The following is a 16,958-nucleotide window of genomic DNA, read 5'->3' as shown; positions in this document are numbered from 1 at the left end:
GCAGCACTCAGGTTATAACACAGCTGTACCTACTGTATTTGGTTATATTCATGCGAGTAGCTAACTCTCTAGCGAGCTATAAAGACGGTGGCAGAAAAGAAACCATCGCTAGTAGATGAATGCCTATCTTTATAGATGCTAGTCATGAAATTTAGCAGAGGAACTGGCAACCTATCGGTAATAGAGGAGTATAGCTAAGGCTATGTGACTTGCCAATAATCTTGATCATCTCGACTAGATCCTTTATAAACTTTACACGACCTTCCGCCCCGCCCCGCTGCCCTCTTTTGTTCTTGTCGTATTGAGAAGCGGTGTTAGTCATAGAAGAGCAATTTTTAGCTCTCGCGAGGACGTAGCAGATCAGGTCATCACGAGTAACTTTGCGCTTTTCATAGTCAGCGTACTTTCTTAGTAAATCTAGACTATCGTTGGAGAGGCTGAGGGGCTCTTCAAGCCAATTAAAACCACCGTAAATAAGCATGACAACGGGATTGAGGACAAACAAATTGAAGAGTAAGTTGCCAACTATTATCGTGTGGTGCTACTAGTACGATTGGGAATAAATTCACATAGAATTCACTTATAGATATGATAAGGTGGGGGGCAATCTAAAGAGTAAAATAGATTGTTGGAGATGATGAGAAAGGTGAAGAAGGAAGAAGAGATGATAACCTTAGAAGTGATACTACCTAGGGTACCTAGTACCTGGCAAATTTAAACTTCAAACTGCTTCATCTTATTATACGGTATAGTAGAATAGGAAGTCGCAGTGTTGATGGTTCAAGATCAGTTGTGCCAAAAGAGGAAAGGGGGAGGAATAGGGGCAGGGGTACATAGGTGGCAAGAGAGTTGGTTATACGGAGAAGGAGCGTTGACGAGAGGCGTGATTGAAGGTAAGTGTACCTAGGTACATAATAAAACCTAATAAAACTTAAGTGACCTTGCTTCGATATCAGATCGTCCTATCGATCTCTTCTTTTTTTTGACACTCTTATGAGAGCATCACCAAGTTGAACGTCAACTTCTCATAAAGACATTTATCTACTATCTAGGGTAGACATTTGCTATCTAGTTAGATACTTGCGTATCAGGACAGGAAGACTGAAAGTGTTGTTTCTGACCTCTAAAACATCCGCAGTATCTCGTCAGTCCTACTACCCTCTCTTGCGACTTTCCTATCTGGCATTATGTACCCACGTATGTGTGTTGAATTCAATAGCTCGTCTTGCCTTTGATTACTGTTTTACCCTCCCGCATGAAACTTTACCTCGAGGTACATTCTCCTCCAAAGACACCAGCACATGCAGAGCCAAGGCCAGTAAGTGCTACTAACCCCCAGGTCAAAGTAGAAGACTCCCAATCTAACTCATTGGCAGGCAAGGTATCCCCTTCTACCAATTCTCTGACTACTGATGGTGTGGGTTTGTAGGCTTTCTCTCCTTCGGGTTGCTTCTTCTTTGGCCTTCCTCGCCTCCGTCCTGATGTCACCATGTTATCTTCACTAAACCCGCTCGAACTCGCGACGCTCCCGAATCTGGGCTTGGCGGGTCTCCCTCGGCGTCTCAGGGTCATCGAATGCTCCGATACAGACTCCTCAGGTTCAGGCTCGATTTTGATGGGAGTCTTTGTTGCCTCATCTTCGACTAATTCTTGGGGTTTGTGACGAGAGGCATATATCGGTATGGAAGACTCAATGATGTCTTGAACATCTATAGCACGGACACCAGCCCATAAACCGATACTGAGAGTGCAGATCAGAACATCCCAACCCACAGCCTCCACAGCAGGATGATCCATTATTGAACCCAAAACCTTTCCAAAGGCAGTAGTGCCACGTTCGAATGCGGTTCGCTCCTCTACATCCCAGGGGAGAATCGCACTATGCCGATGATAGTGTGAGTTGGGAATGTTGTAGGTAAGTCCCATGATGCTTGACTTCATATGCAACACAAACGATACGAAGGAGATAGTTCGAAATATAACCGTGAATGAATAGTAGGAATTATGAGGGCGGTAATGGACTGTTCCCCAACTCATAGGGGCAATCCTGGGTAAAATTAGGGGCAAGAAGGTCGAGGCTCGAGTGAGAAGTAGTACATTGACAAATGACTGCGTCCCAGCGACATACGGGAGAGTGAAAATTGACCCGAAATTCAAGACCAGGGTGCTAATAAATATGGAAGAATGCAGATGCCAATTCGTTGGCTTCGGGGGGAAGACCCTGTTGCCAATTCGAACCAACTGTGGGATAGGGAAAGGCATGGCTGCTGACTCAAGACCATTGTTTCCCGATGGCAACGGAGACGGAGTCAGGAGAAGGGCGAGATAAAACAGATTCTGGGCATACGATAAATTGACCAAGTGCGCCAGAGTCAGAAAAGCAGCAGTGAGAAGGACATTTCGTCTTCTTCCTTCGATTGACAGCAGCGTGCTAAATGCCACTGTTGCGAGGTCGATCTGTTGACCCCACCAGAACCGGCGAGCCTTCTCGGTGACAATCTCGAGGATGTCGGAATATACTGGCGTATCGCTCAACCACTGGGCGACATAGGCCAAGTTTATTTTACTTGAGTTCTGGGATAGCAAGACTTCATCCTCAGGGATAAATCTAAAACTTATTAGACCCTCATCGCTTGTCACGTCTATATAGAATGGGTAGTTGGGATATTGATACTTTTCTGGTTTGTCAAGGCCGTGCTCAGACGCCCAGGTCTGATATGACAAGACGGCCGAAGTAGTAGATGTGTAAGTCGCCAAGCATAATGCTGCAACTGCAAGTCCGAGAAAAGCCGGGACCAGCTTCTTGCGTTGTGCGAGGCGAGATCGCGTATCTTGTGCTGGTCCTATGGACTTATATGACGTATACAGACTGACCGTTATAGCATACGTCAAATAGATGACCGATACAAGATGTGTCCCAACTACGGCCAATGGAGCGTATCTATATAATTCATGTTGATCATTAGTTGTCCAAGTCCGTGTCCGTGGCCGCGTCCGCGTCCGCGCTTGTGTCCGTTCGTCGGTAAGCTAAGGCGGCTTGGATATACATACCTCAGTGGATGTTGAAACGGTACGGGAGCCATCTCGAGCAGTCAATCCTGCTTTGAGGAAGCCCAAAGGACGAGATGTAGTATCAAGATACTACCTCGGTAGCTGAGGAAGAAATTGAAGAGTTATGTACCAGAGGGAAAATGCATATGTAGATAGGCACCTCTACATGCAGGACATGACGATGTGGCGCTCAGCTGGGAAAATTGGTGTCTTGGTTCAGGTACCAAGGTATTTGTTACCGTCCAAAACCTTGAAATTCAACCAAGTAACAAATTAAGTTTCTCTTTACGAAGGGGCAAGGGATCTTATATGTACTGTATGTAGGTACACATCAAGTTGCAGGAATAGCCCGACATAAGTACCTAGGTTAATAGTATGTAGGCTGACTGACCCCACGTCAAAACTTGAGGTTGGGTATGTGCAGGTACCTAATGCACTTTTCCGGGACCTACGTAGCTGCACGTACTACGTAGGTAAGTATTTTGTATTTTTTAATACATATTTTTCTTGTAATGTCGGTGTAACAATTGAAGATTGGTGACACGCAACACTGAGTAGGTAATTCCTGGAAGAATATGGTACATTCCATCTGTAGATAGGATTGAACTTTACCTAGTACGAACCTACATGTACATACTAGGTACCTCATACTAAGGGATGTATTGTGCATAGGACTTTCCATGAATGTTGGTTGTTTTCTATCCTTGAAAATCCATGTGACATTCAAAAGTCATGTGACCATTCTTCTCAATGGACAAGCAAGCAAAGCATTCCTTTCCTCTTCAAGGTTGGCAGGTCTGTCTTGGCATAACCTTAAAATCTAATTAGGAAAAATCCCAAAGCGGTTAGGACTCGGGCAATCGGGATAGGCAAGACCCGGCGCACCCCCAGCCACAAGGACGTTTTTCATTGGTCCAGTCCATCTAGTTAAAACCATTCCAATTCAAACTGCTGCGCGCTTAGCTTATCAAGCTCCAATTTCACAATCAATCAATCAATTTCCCTATCTCCCTATCTTGCGCAATCGACTCTCAAACTGCTGCTACACCACTACATACCTGCATACTACATATTTTTTACTAGTTATGTACCTACTAAGTTGTATGTAGTAGTACCTAAAATAAAAAACCACCACCACCACCACCACCATGTACCATCTAGCCAAATCCCTCTACCTGCTCGCGCGGAGCCGAGAGGAATACTCAGTCATACTCCTGGGGCTCGACAACGCCGGCAAGACGACGTTCCACGAGCAGGCCAAGTCGCTCTTCCTGCCGGAGCACCCGGACCCGAAGCTCAAGACGGTGCCGACGGTCGGGCAGAACGTGTCGACGCTGACGCTGCCGGACATGTACGTCAAGATCTGGGACGTGGGCGGGCAGCTGAGCCTGCGCAAGCTGTGGCAGAGCTACTACGCCAGCTGCCACGCCATCGTCTTCATCATCGACAGCACCGACATCGGCGACGGCACCCTCGAGCACGACAGCTCCGGCCGCCTCGACGAGTGCCGCCTCGTGCTCGAGGACGTCCTGCAGAACTCCGAGACCGAGGGCGTGCCGCTGCTGATACTGGCGAATAAGCAGGATCGCGAGGACTGTGTCGAGGTCGTGCGCATAAAGGAGGGCCTGGTGAAGAAGGTGTTCGAGGGCGAGAAGGCGTCCAGTATTCGCGACTCGAGAGTCTTGCCCGTGAGCGCGCTGACGGGGACCGGGGTAAGAGAAGCTGTCGAGTGGGTGAGGTCGAGGGTGAAGTGGAATAAGGAGTCAAGACCACCGGTGATGAGGTAGAGTCTTGGAAGGAAGACTCTAGATAATTCGGCAAAACGGTGTTATTTGGTTATATAGGGGCTCGGGTCGGGTTTGCATTCAGCGACATAGAAAAGGCGTTCTGGAACTAGGAAGGTCTGTCTATGGTTTCAAGTTCTATCAGGAGGGCTCGCCTCTATAAAGTCAAGGGGTATCTTATTTGGTCATTGATGCGAGCAGTTTTCAACCTGCTATCGCTATCTTTCATTCTCTGCGGACAACTCTGTTAGCAGTCCACCCTTGTCCCTCCGTTTCGAGTCCTCGGCCAGCTTCTGATCTAATAATGTCGAGAACTCCTTGGCCTTGTGGAGCGCGGCGTTTGCGCATTGCAACAATGTGGCGCCCTCTACAGGTGTACCACCCAACTTTGCAATCTGGCATATCTCCCCATGCTTGTTGAGGCTGATAGTGCAGCTAGATACACTCAACTGTTCCTCCAAGAGGGTAGCATCTAGCAACACAATATCTCCTTCTCCGTAAAAACTAAACGTGACACAAAACGGCGAATGTAACCAACTTAACGGGACTGGCTCCCTTTCCGCAGGCGTGTACACAGTCAGAACTTCGCCTTCTATGCTCGTATCTGGTTTTCGAAAGTGGCGCAATGCGGCTACGACGGCGAAACAAGCCCCGTCTATTAAATTTCCGTCGTGCGAGAGTACGTGTAGATCGACCCTTATGGACCAGCACTTTTGGCCAGCGACAAGACATAGAGACTCGGTATCTAGCGCATTAGATCGACGAACCGTCTTCTCGAGTAGTCGCGATAGTAGCACTTCTGTCTCGGTTGGTCGATTGACTTCGAAGGCAGGTGAAGCCATAGGGCTTAGTTCGGTGGTGATTGTGAAGATGCCATCGAACGGTCGATCCGTGTAGGGAGTTGTGACTTCGGCCGAGACTTTGGCAAGTATCCTAGTCGCAAGTGAGTGAGTAACATTGCACTGTAGAGTATACATCTTTATATTCCTACCTCGTCTTCCCCAGGGTTACATCCGCGACTCCATACTGATCGGTAAAGTTAAGCTCGAGCTTTCGGTACTGGTCAAAGTGGCGACCGTCGATGCGCAGGCCTTGTTGTAGGGCCTCCACTACGAACTTACGTTCATTGAGTGAAGGCTCGGCCTCTCGAGGCATTTTGAGAGGAATATAAGTAAATAAGTAGACGCTTTTTCCAACTCCTTTCTCTCAATCTTATTATTCGTCCCAATTGTAAATGCGGAAGCTTCGTTAGTTAGTGGGGTGTGTTTGTATGTGTTGATGATGGAAGCTTCAGATGGAATTTCCCACACTTGGAATTTCTGCCGGGCGGTGAATATCTAATCCCTGTAAAATCGGGGGTTCCACGTCTAGAATGCCGACATTTATGATTGTATGCAACCTTGATCCTTTGTCTTTTACAGTATATTTACCTTTACTTAACAAACAAAACTTAAGCTTCATCATTAGCACATCGAAACCCTTCCTTACACCCAGAGTCTACCAGAAATATTGAACTTGAACATTGAGCCAAGATGACTACCGCACACAGACCTACCTTCGATCCGGTAAGTTGATCATTAAAAGTAATACTAATAAAACCTACTAATGAACCATCCGATAGGCGCGTGGAAAAGAAGCCCTTCGAGGACCAGCCTACCACCAAAGGCTCCTTCCCGCTCATACCCAGCTCAAATTCAGACAACCCGGCCAAGGAGGAGATGCAGATGAGCCACGCGACTTGCGAGCCGAGCTCCTCGCTGCCGAAGCCGCCCACTTCGCCAAGCAGAACGGGGGCGCCCTACCTGATGCTCCTGATGCCGAACCCACTACCAACAACGCGGCAAAACGTCCCCTAGAGTTAACATCGCAAGCTGAGGGTGATAGAAATGGAGAAGAAGACCCCGATGCGAAACGGCGGCGCATATTAGAGGAATCCCGAGACGTGGATGCAGACTCGGATGATGAGGAGGAGGACGATGACGACAGTGAAGAAGACAGTGACGACGAAGAAGATGAGGAGGCTGAGTTGCAGCGAGAGCTGGAGAAGATCAGACGGGAGCGCGCTGAAAAGCGCGAAAAAGAAGAGCGGGAGAAGGCTGCGGCTGAGGAGGAGGAGCGAGAAAAGGATATTGCGCTGGGTAACCCGTTGTTGAATCCTAAGAATTTCAATATGAAGCGAAGGTATGTCAAAATTTTGGACGAAGCGGTTCAGGCTCCGTGCTAATCAAGTCATGGTAGGTGGGATGACGACGTCGTTTTCAAGAACCAGGCAAGAGGTACTGAAGACAAGGGCAAGAAGAAGGAGTTCATTAACGTAAGCCCCCAACTTATTCTTTATCTTATGACGAAAATGCTGATGGTATGAATAGGATCTTTTGCGATCCGACTTCCATAAGCGGTTCATGAGCAAATACGTCAGATAAGACGTGTGCTACCTGATGAACGATGGATACTACCTGTAGGAAGAATAGGTACTCATATTGAACTCGAAGTACGGGACTTGATTCCTAGGTATTCAAGAAGGTGGTCTTTGTTGTAAAATTATTCCCCTCGGGTTCAATCACCCGACTCGCATTGGTATCTAAGCGATGGCGCAAGACGATTCAGAATTTCATTACGGATACCGCTACAGAGTTAGTGGTTACTACTTCATTCAATAACACGGATGGGTTAGGAAGAAGACAAAAGATGGTCCATGACCTTAAATTGATGGTTTTATAGTACCCCTTACTTTTAAGTTCGTGTGCATGGCGATGCATCGCAAACCCCAATTATATGGATAAGAGATACCACGGTCGTATAAGAGTTGGTACAATCAAGATACCCTCGTAATAGAAGCCGATATTTACAGACCGGTTCAAAGACACTCATCATGCGCATCACAAACTGCGATACGGTGGTGTAGTCTTGATAATTGTACCTACTAAAAGTGTGGTCTGAACCCCCATCTTAGATTAGATTAGCTCTCCCCGTTTCTATAAACCTCTACAAATACAGCAGGCGACATTCAATGTTCTAATAAAGCACAAGACTATTTCGTCTTCTTCGGCTCAACAGCAACCCCGTTCGTTTTCCCTTGCCTACGGCGATGAGCATCCAGCGTGTTGTCCACCTTTTCCAACGCCCGTACTGCCGCGGTGATCGTTCTGGCACTGTCGTATAAGAGGACTAAAATGTTGATGTCAGCCAAAGTTCCATCATCTTTGATATAACCTTGATCTTTCAGACTGGCTAGGTAGGTAAGCATCACGTACCCGCGGGGATGATGGCCCACGGCAGATTGAAGCCGACGTAGTAGACCCAGAAGTACAGGGTCTCGGGGCGGCTGTGCGAGCGGCCCGTGAAGTAGAGCTCGCACAGGCTGGTGGTGTAGTACAGCGCGACGCCGTACAGGTGCGCCATGCACACGATGATGCGCAGCGCGTGCCGCGACGGGCTGCCCCGGACGATGGCGACGGCGTTGGCGAAGCAGAGGGGGCCCCAGATGAGCTTTCTCGTTAGTAAAGGGGTTGTTGGTTCGTTTATGGTGGGTGCCACTTACGGATGTGATGCCCTCGACGCTGAGCATGAAGAAATCGGAGGTCAGGTAGCGCGAGTCGGAAAGCGCGTATTCTTTCCATAGCTGTGCTAACAGGTTCTGGGATGAGGCGACGGTTGCGTGGGTTAGGACGAAGTAGCCTTTGAGGTGAGCGGATCAGTCGGTCAGTCAGTCAGTCAGTTCACTAGGTCGATATATTTCACGTGCTCCTTCGTTTCATCATATATAGGTATTATTCAGACAGAGAGATGAGAGACCTACCCTCAAAAACGCAATGCAAGCAGCCATCTATAACCCGATGTTAAGTCAGCAAATAAAGTACAACTTGTATATACTGGCATAGTAGTTCAAGTAAGTAGGTATTCAGGCTACTCACTCATAACAAACCAACACAGCCTGACTATGTTAACCCGACTCAACTTCGGGTTGACCCTCAGCGCAACCGCTACAGCGCCCAGAAGCGCAAACGCCAGCATGCCCCCCAAGGCTGCCAGCAGCACGGGGACGGGGACCTCGTTGGGCACATACGACGGGATGGCCACGCCCTCGGGGTAGTACGGGTGCAGCGGCGCGAGATTCTCAACCACGATTTCGGGCTCGATCGTAATCTCGGGCGCGGTCGGCTCGGCCATCAGAAAGGACCGTAGCCAGCTGCTGCTGCTTTCCGTGATCCACTTTAGCGACATGTTCGGGTAATACGATGAGACCAATTTAAACCACATATGAAAATGGATAAATGGTCCAAACTTGGGTATTAGTGAATTAAAATTTTCATTTGCGCACCTCAGCTATGTATGCTTATGAAAGCTTGCTTTTCTCGGTTATTACTACTTCAGGGGGTTGGGTCGTATTGGATTGGATTGGATTGGATACTCGATAGGTAGGATCGCAATGGGGCTTGGCGTTGCAACGGGACGATAGAGAGATAAGCGCGGTCGGCTCCGAACCAGGGGGGAGGGCTCTGATACAAGATGTGAAGCTCAGCTGCTCGTCTTTTCTATAAGTAACGGAGCGTTGCTGGTGTATGAAGTCTTTTAGGAAGTTGAATTTAAATTTGAATATAACAGTGATGCGTCGACCTTTGAAACTCGAAGGCAACTTTTAGTGGCTTCAAGTAAAAGGAGAAAGGAAAGGCAGAAAAGGTATCAACTACATAGTTAGATACCTACCTAAATAGTAACGCCTTATTTTACTCGACCAACGCCAAGGCACACCACAGATCCTAGCTCCCACGGTTGCTCCCACGGTTACTGTTACATTACGAGAATTTACGAGATAACGAATCGAAACGAAGCAAAAAAAAAAAAACATGACCGCTCTGATCGAACTACCCCTCTCCTGGCTCTTCAAAAACGCCAAGGGCCACGACGCCCAGAGCTTCTACACGGGGCCGGCCTTCGTCGGGCTGCAGGACAAGCGCGAGATCACGGTGACGGCGCCGGACGTCGGCCCCACCGGCTCGATCCTCGGCGTCGAGTACACGCACGACGGGCCGGGGAAGTTTCCTACGCTGCGCTGGGAGGCGCCGCCGCACCTCGCGGGGCAGGTGGGCGAGTGGCTGGTGGTTGTGGAGGACCCGGATGCGCCGATACTTATGCCGTGCCACGGGTAAGTAAAGCCCTGGGATGGAATAGATGCCCCCTTTCTATGTAGGTATGCAAAGTAAAGCTTATTGGTTAATCTGGGACAGTCTCTACGCGGGGATCCAGCCGTCGAAAACAAGCATCGATGCAGTCGACTTACAGGTGGAGGACCCGAAAAAGGCACTGCTGAAAGGCGGGTTCTATCACGGCCGGTTGATGAATGGGAAGGTTTATGCGCCACCAAGACCGTTGATGAATCACGGCCCGCATAGGTGTAAGTGGTTTTTCATGTCCTGTCTGTCAATGTAGATCTAAGCGCTAACGGTTGGATCTCTTGCAGACTTCTTTCAGGTTATAGCGCTTAGCGAACCGTTAGATCCTAATTTGCTAAAAGCAAAAGCGAGGAGGGAGCAGATTGGTGAAGCTATAGTTGGGAAGGTGTTGGGTTGGGGGTTGTGGGTGGGTGTTGCTGAGAGAAGATGGTGATAACTATTGAGTGTGAGTACTACTAGACTAGTACTAGTGGCTTGCGGGTAGTTGCAGGGATCGGCACCGATTTTCTGCCGAGCCTTGATTAGCACGTGGCGTAAGCCTCTTTATGCCCACTTTCCGGTAACTAAACATACCTAGTAGCCGATCGGCTAAGCTACATAGCAAAGTTATCTAACCTTAAGGTTAGTAGTAATTTGTTATTCAACGGCAACACCATTCTCAATATCCTTTCGGCCCCGAATAATATATCTGCTAGGCTCTCATAACTTTGTCTTACTCAGCTATTCATGCCCAATGCCTAACACAAATCAAGAATCGCCGCCGCCTTCAGCGTCAGTATCATCCAGCCGAATCAAGCGAAACACGGCATGTACCAGTTGCCGAGACGCAAAAGTACGCATACATCCATACATAATACTATGTACATAGTCTCATTGATTGGTGTATCCCTTATATTGACCGTGCTTAAAGGTACGGTGTAACCCGAATCAGAATCCTGCACAACCGTGTCAACGTTGCGCAAAACTTCACTTGACTTGTCTTGTGGATAAGACTCACAAAAGGGTGAGCCGGAGAAGGTACCAGATACTACTTCTCTATAATACTTCTTCATCTCGAACCATTCCTAGCCTATTTGATCCTGTAACAGTAGAGTAGTTGAAAACTAAATGATCCGTGTAGTAAATTAGACGAACTCGTACAAGAAATCCAATCTATCAAGCAAAGCGTGGGCAAACAGTCCCCGCCATTGCCAAACCAGGCAACAGAGTATTCTCAGCAAAATGAAGCTCTCACTTCTTTCAAAGAGCCCGACCCACCGCGGCTAGGAGTTCCATCTCCAAAAAGTTCCTCTGCGGGAACAGAAGCAAGATCTCTTGCTATCGTGACTCCAACCCCTGGCACAATTGCTCCCTCCTCAGTAGTACATACACCTGTGAGCATCGTTGTTGGTCAGACCCCAGCCGCCGAGCCAACGCTCCCGAGAGCTCTAGGTTCACAGCCATTTTCTGGCGAAGAAATCGATTACTACTTCCATAAGTGAGTTGGATCCTATCTTTAATCTGGAAGAACTTCACTTACCTCTAGGGGCTACTATGTAGATATTTCGAATGCTATCACCCTTATATGCCAATCATAAGGGTTAGGGATCCGAATAAAGTTTATGAGTCTGGGCCTCTCCTTTTCTGGATGATCATCTATATAGCCGCGCGCCGCTATGCAAGAAGTCCGGCGACCTTTTCATTTCTTCTGGAAGCTGTCAAGCGGGATGCCTTTGCGGCCGTCACCAGCCTCCCCTTGTCAATGTCGCAAATAAATGCGCTTATCTTGCTCTGTACCTGGATATTCCCGGAAGTACGGTTCGTCAATGATCCAACCACTCTTTTCTCCGGCGTCTGCATGAATGCAGCCCTCCAGTTAGGAGTTCACACCGGAAAAGGTTCCCATCCGGAGTATTGCCATGGTGTCTTCAATACTACTTTTACGGACGAAGAGGCTTCTTTTACATGGGCTGGATACAATATCATTGCTCAGAGGGTATCCTCGTCTCTCGGAATCCCTCCGCTCGGTAATCTGTTCAATCAAACTATTCAGAACGTTATCGACGGCCGAACCCCTTTTCAAGTTCCCTCCACCTTTCGTGTCTTGTTAGAGTGCCAGAAGTTCTGTAACCATGTGAGTAAAACTATGATGGCCTGTCTGGAAGAGTCGCGAGGGATTTCGACCCATATGGTGCAGCTGCTCGAAGATGAATGGAACACTGTAAGGGGGCTTATATGCTCGGAACGTGCAGGTAACTACCCACCCACACATATATATCCATAGACATACGGAGATGCTCGGGGCACTTACTTGATACAGATGAACTTGATTTATTCAACGCCCTACTGGTGCAGTTGGAAATCCAAACCTACTACCTCATGCCCCTGCCGGGCTACAACCCCGAAGCCCTCAAGCGCAACGTCCTACGAGCCTACAACTCGGCACAAGCCGTGATCCGGGAGGTCCTCTCGCTAGATCGCAGCGTGCAGTTCTTGCGACACATATCGCACTTCCACTTCCGCGCCGTGCTCTCCGCCTCCTGCGTCATCTACCGCCTGATCCGCTCCTCCTACATGTCCTTCATCGACTGCAAGGCCGCCGAGCAGTCCGCTACCGACGCCATCGCCGCCTGCCGCCTCGCCACCGTCACCGAGGGCGACCTCCCCCACCGCCTGGGAAACTTGCTCGAGGGCTGGTCCGACCGTCTGCTCCGCACCCCCAGCGTCCGCTGGTCAGAGGACCCCGTCTCCAGCATCTCCCAGCGCCTCTGCGCTAGCGTCGCCTACGACCTCATCACCCGCTGGAAAAGCGATAGTCGCTCTAGCCAGCCGCCGCCGAACTACGTTCCTGGGACTGCGGTCGCTAACCCCGCGGCCGCTGGGGGCGCTAATGGTATTGGTAATGGTAGTGTTGGCGCGAATAATGTTCAGCCCGGCGCTGCTGCGTATGCCGCCGGTACTCCTGCTGCGCCTGGCACCGAGGCACCGGGGTTGATGGGAGGTGCGGATGCGCTGCAGGGGATCGATTGGACGTTTATGGATGATTTTGATTGGAACTTTGAGCCGGTTATGCCGGTGCTGACGGCGCCGACGTGAGGAGGGGAGAGGGTGTTGGTGGTGTCAGTGTTGAAGTTGGAGTTGGGAATGGGAATGGGAATGGGGAGTTGGCGTTCGTGCTTAAGTAGGTGGCTACTTACGTAGCTTGACACCTGTGAAAAAAATAGATGCCCGGATGCCCTCGGATAGGGGTTCCGCAGGTATACCTAGTAGTATTTCCGAAATTGGTAAGATATTCAACAAAGAAGCACAATGCTGTAAAGTTTGATTTCGATGAAGACTCTAAATAGTTGAAGTGGTTTTGGCTCGGAAGGATACCTCCATATATCTACCTAGGTATCTATCCTGGTAGCCAACCTAGGTATGTAGGTATTATTAGGTACCCAGTATCTTCTATGAGCCATACCTATAAATGAGGGGGATATCAAGTCTCTAGGTACCTAGGTATCCAACTGGCACCCATACACACAACACAGCCAGTATCCCCTGAATCGTACACTTCATCCATCATCTACCATCGTTTTCATCTATCTAAAAAACCCATCCCCTAAACTAGCAGCCAGAGCCTCCCAGTCCATGCCCAGCTCTCCGGTATCGCCGCTACCAACGTTACCGGTAAGAACCCAGGGGATGTCCGCGTCGACATCCCCGTTTGCACCACTGTTTTCGGCATACGGGTTGGATATATCGGACTCGAGAGGGGTGTTAGCGTACGCGGTGTTGGTATCCCAGGGGCTGTGGAAGGCGCTTTTGGACGTGGGTGTTGTGCGTCCTCCTGGGTCGCAGTGTGTGGTTTGGAAACGAGAGGGGCGCGTGTTATTATTATTATTATTATTACTACTGCCAATAGCAGCGGGAGTAGGGGAAGCGCGACAGGCAGAAGCAGCGTCTCGCGCCCTGGGCCCCCTCGCGGGGATCGTGTCGGCAGGCGACGAGGGCGTGGCGATGCACGACGCCGCAGCGTGGGTTCCCTCCGGACTACCGTCGCGCGCAGCGCTGGCCTCGGAAGGCGGACATGTGCGCCTCCGCTTGCGACAACCTGCCACGCTGCTAGCTACTACCCCTCGCCCGCCCGCAAGCTCGGCATCAAACACCGGCCCAACCGGCCTTCCCAGCGGCAGCTGCCGCCCCGGCAGCGGCGGCTGCACCTGCGTGTGCCTCGATATGCGCGACCGCGCGAGCAGCGGGATGTTGTGCGAGATCGTGTCGCGGAACCGGTCGCCCAGGCCGTCGAGGTGCGGCATGCCGACGGCGCGGATGCGGATGCCGCTCTGCTCGATGTCGGCGACGACCTGGCGCAGGAAGGCTTTGGTGATGGGGTGGGTTTGCCCGAGGGCCGACATGGCGGCGATGATGAAGTCGAGGTTGGCGGTGTAGGCGGGGGTGGGGGTGGGGGAGGGGGGCGGTTCTTTGCACAGGTAGATGTAGACGGAGGCGGCGCAGTAGAGGGAGAGTGCGGCTAGGGGGCTTCTCTGCTGTGGTAGGTGTCAGCGTTGGGTACTAGGTAGGTAGGCACTGGAGAGAGTTATCTCATCAGCCTGGTGCTCTGCTTGGGCCTACCGGGGTGGTTTTCGTATGGCTAGTGAGCTTGATGATGTTAGTGATTTCATGAGCTGCCGTGGTCAAGCGATCCCGGGAGGTTTTCTGAACGCTCTCGGGTAACTTGTACGTGTCTATCTTGTCGAGGGCGGAGTGGTGCAGGCAAATGGTGGCGGCGTGGAAGTTGATGTTGGCGTGGATGGCGACGGGGTCGCGGTAGTTGTCGGGCATTCGGAAGGAGCTCGGCAGGTACATGAAGGCGCTCGAGATGGTGTTGTCGATCTCGCGGTGCCGTTTCCAGTATTCGCCGTGTTCGTAGTCTTCGGGGTGGTCGCCTGGCTTGGGTCTGTGGACGTGTTTCAGGATTTGGTTGAAGCTTGGGAGCCTTGAGGTTAGCGAGTAGCGTGGAAGAAGGGAGGTCGTCAGTTTTTGTTCATGCAAAAGGGATGGAGCGCACAAATGACAGGCTAAAATTGTCCCAGCGAATGATGAGTATGGATACCCCTTAACGGCATCGTGGAGACTGCATGTTTTTACCTCCTCGCCATTTCGGAAAGCTTCTTCTGGCTGTCAAGCTTCAAGTTAGTAAAAAGGTTATAAAGGGGCTTAGGCCAATATGCCCCCTAAAGAAGCCTCAAGCACTCGAGCAGAAGTCTTCTATTCGACGGAATCATATACAAGCGTAAGGTTCACTCACGGCAGGCAGTAGAGTTGTGACCTCAGAAGCATCGATGAGAAACGGCCAGCCCGTCGAGATAGAGCAATGGCTGTCAATACAAAACACGCCCCAGAACACCCGTCTTCGCTCTTCCAGTTCCGTCCAATCCCTCGGCGGCAGCAGCGTCGGACTTATCTCGTCCGTGGCGTCGTCAAGCCGATGCAATCCCATCATCTCCACCAGCCGAACGGCCCTGGCGCCGCTCATGGAGGCGCGGGTGAACGTCATCACCTTGGCTTCGTAGCTGGCGATTAGACTCCACGCCTGCGCGTGCGCGATGGTGATGAAGTGTTCGCCGTGTCCCTGATCACAGAAACTGCTTAAGCAGACATTCAATTCCAGGGGGGGTCGGAGGTACAGACTCACCTTCATCTCATCCGAATCAGCGTACTGCCTCGCGCGCCGATAGAAGACCTCATGGTAGTGGCCATACTTCGGATCGCCATACGCAGCGAGAGCCCAGATGGCGTATTGGAGAGACATGGGGGGTCTCATGTGCGGAGCAGAATAAAACGCCTGCAGGTAGCGAGCAGGATGGATCGCCGGGATGAGGTTGTGGTGGCGGGTGAAGAAGATTCCGTTGCTAGGTAGGTAGCCATGATGATGAGCGGAGTTTGCAATGATGGATAGGTAGTGCTTTTCTGAACACATGGTGTCGCTTACAGGGCTTCCATCATCTCGAAAGGGGGCAGGCTCTCGTGTAGCCCACCTAGGTCCATGAGGTCCATAAAAGGGGGGGCGTCATTTTGGGGTTGGGTGCCGAAGTTACTAGCCGGGAATGTCGTCGCTGGGTCTCTTGGGAAGGAGAACTGGTCGCCATGATCAAATGAGATGTCATGGTCTGCGAAGTCCACCCCCTGGTTCATGACATCTTCGGCCGGCAGCGTTTCAGCGGGGAGAGAGTTGACAGGCTCCTTATGCTGTGCTCTATTCTCTGCCGCTTCCTTTAAGAGCACCTCAACTTGAACTATATGTAGATATATCTTAGTCTCAGTCTCCAACCTCATATGATCCTTTAGTTACGGGAGGCACCTACCTAGGCGAGCCTCAAGCTCCTTCACAATCCTCCGCTTGAACGCCGGCTTCCTCCGGGACTCGGGATAGGCACACTCGGCACTGGCCTTCTTGCACCGGTTACACCGCGGTTTAGTGCGGTCACATTTAAGTTTCCGACTCCTGCAAACGATAATGAGCCACGGGATAATATTTGGTGTTTTACACGCATAGGCCAGCAAAAGTCATACCGGCATAACACACACGACTATTCAAAGGATTAGCGAGTTTGGTAGTGAGGATGGAAAAGGGGCAAAATACCAAGCTTTCCCCTGCACGACTGGTTGTTGATGCCTCTATACAGGGTTCATCTTCGGACATTATGTGAGTAGATACTTGGTATGCGTCTAAATAAATATATAAATTATCTCCACCCGTTTCGTTGCTAGCTTCCAAGTGTAAGTACAGGAGGTATGTATGTACATAGTAAACATTAACATTCAATAAACTTCAATTCCGTGTCCGCGTCGACCAGCCAGGCATCCATTTCCGTGCTGCCGTAAGCCGTCCGGGATCCATTACACCTATGTAATCGGAGCCTGGTTCGTACCGAAATCCGATATCTCCAGCGCCATAACATGCCTATCTCCGAATTCAATCCAT

The 16,958-nt window shown here is 50.3% G+C and overlaps 7 protein-coding genes across 7 annotated transcripts; 3 read left to right on the top strand and 4 right to left on the bottom strand.

The window, feature by feature from the left end:
• Positions 1-843: 843 nt before the first annotated feature.
• Positions 844-3,410, bottom strand: GGS25DRAFT_106215 (uncharacterized protein). The gene is made up of 4 exons (XM_049256006.1): positions 3,052-3,410; positions 2,675-2,941; positions 1,122-2,608; positions 844-1,064 (listed from the first exon to the last, which is right to left on the bottom strand). Exons 1-3 carry the CDS (start codon positions 3,081-3,083, stop codon positions 1,264-1,266), a joined length of 1,644 nt encoding a protein of 547 aa, XP_049119671.1. The 5' UTR covers positions 3,084-3,410; the 3' UTR covers positions 844-1,064; positions 1,122-1,263.
• A 414-nt stretch (positions 3,411-3,824) lies between these two features.
• Positions 3,825-4,946, top strand: GGS25DRAFT_105825 (P-loop containing nucleoside triphosphate hydrolase protein). Its single transcript, XM_049256002.1, has one exon. It carries the CDS (start codon positions 4,200-4,202, stop codon positions 4,836-4,838), a length of 639 nt encoding a protein of 212 aa, XP_049119670.1. The 5' UTR covers positions 3,825-4,199; the 3' UTR covers positions 4,839-4,946.
• GGS25DRAFT_105870 (ribosomal protein S5 domain 2-like protein) lies at positions 4,946-6,137 on the bottom strand. The gene is made up of 2 exons (XM_049256004.1): positions 5,827-6,137; positions 4,946-5,768 (listed from the first exon to the last, which is right to left on the bottom strand). Exons 1-2 carry the CDS (start codon positions 5,988-5,990, stop codon positions 5,054-5,056), a joined length of 879 nt encoding a protein of 292 aa, XP_049119669.1. The 5' UTR covers positions 5,991-6,137; the 3' UTR covers positions 4,946-5,053.
• GGS25DRAFT_106045 (Pre-mRNA-splicing factor Cwf15/Cwc15) lies at positions 6,071-7,562 on the top strand. The gene is made up of 4 exons (XM_049256005.1): positions 6,071-6,400; positions 6,457-7,016; positions 7,074-7,149; positions 7,205-7,562. The coding sequence occupies exons 1-4, from the start codon at positions 6,368-6,370 to the stop codon at positions 7,256-7,258; spliced, it is 723 nt and encodes a 240-aa protein (XP_049119668.1). The 5' UTR covers positions 6,071-6,367; the 3' UTR covers positions 7,259-7,562.
• Positions 7,563-7,866: 304 nt separating this feature from the next.
• Positions 7,867-9,059, bottom strand: GGS25DRAFT_517799 (EBP-domain-containing protein; the record flags this gene model as incomplete). Its single annotated transcript, XM_049263439.1, has 5 exons — positions 7,867-8,003; positions 8,090-8,324; positions 8,377-8,513; positions 8,635-8,661; positions 8,750-9,059. The coding sequence occupies 5 exons, from the start codon at positions 9,057-9,059 to the stop codon at positions 7,867-7,869; spliced, it is 846 nt and encodes a 281-aa protein (XP_049119667.1).
• Positions 9,060-11,154: 2,095 nt separating this feature from the next.
• Positions 11,155-13,363, top strand: GGS25DRAFT_105830 (uncharacterized protein). Its single transcript, XM_049256003.1, has 4 exons — positions 11,155-11,486; positions 11,549-12,240; positions 12,309-13,272; positions 13,342-13,363. The coding sequence occupies exons 2-3, from the start codon at positions 11,574-11,576 to the stop codon at positions 13,082-13,084; spliced, it is 1,443 nt and encodes a 480-aa protein (XP_049119666.1). The 5' UTR covers positions 11,155-11,486; positions 11,549-11,573; the 3' UTR covers positions 13,085-13,272; positions 13,342-13,363.
• A 209-nt stretch (positions 13,364-13,572) lies between these two features.
• GGS25DRAFT_517797 (uncharacterized protein) lies at positions 13,573-16,676 on the bottom strand (the record flags this gene model as incomplete). The annotated part of the gene is made up of 9 exons (XM_049263438.1): positions 13,573-14,520; positions 14,606-14,960; positions 15,042-15,151; positions 15,282-15,605; positions 15,669-15,885; positions 15,966-16,269; positions 16,339-16,478; positions 16,547-16,563; positions 16,617-16,676. The coding sequence occupies 9 exons, from the start codon at positions 16,674-16,676 to the stop codon at positions 13,573-13,575; spliced, it is 2,475 nt and encodes an 824-aa protein (XP_049119665.1).
• Positions 16,677-16,958: the final 282 nt, after the last annotated feature.

This window comes from Hypoxylon fragiforme (genome assembly GCF_022984875.1).
Source record: "Hypoxylon fragiforme strain CBS 206.31 chromosome Unknown GGS25scaffold_2, whole genome shotgun sequence".
NCBI classification, from domain to species: Eukaryota; Fungi; Ascomycota; class Sordariomycetes; order Xylariales; family Hypoxylaceae; genus Hypoxylon; species Hypoxylon fragiforme.
The sequence above is the reverse complement of the archived record's forward strand: the minus strand, read 5'-3'. Positions and strand labels throughout refer to the sequence as shown.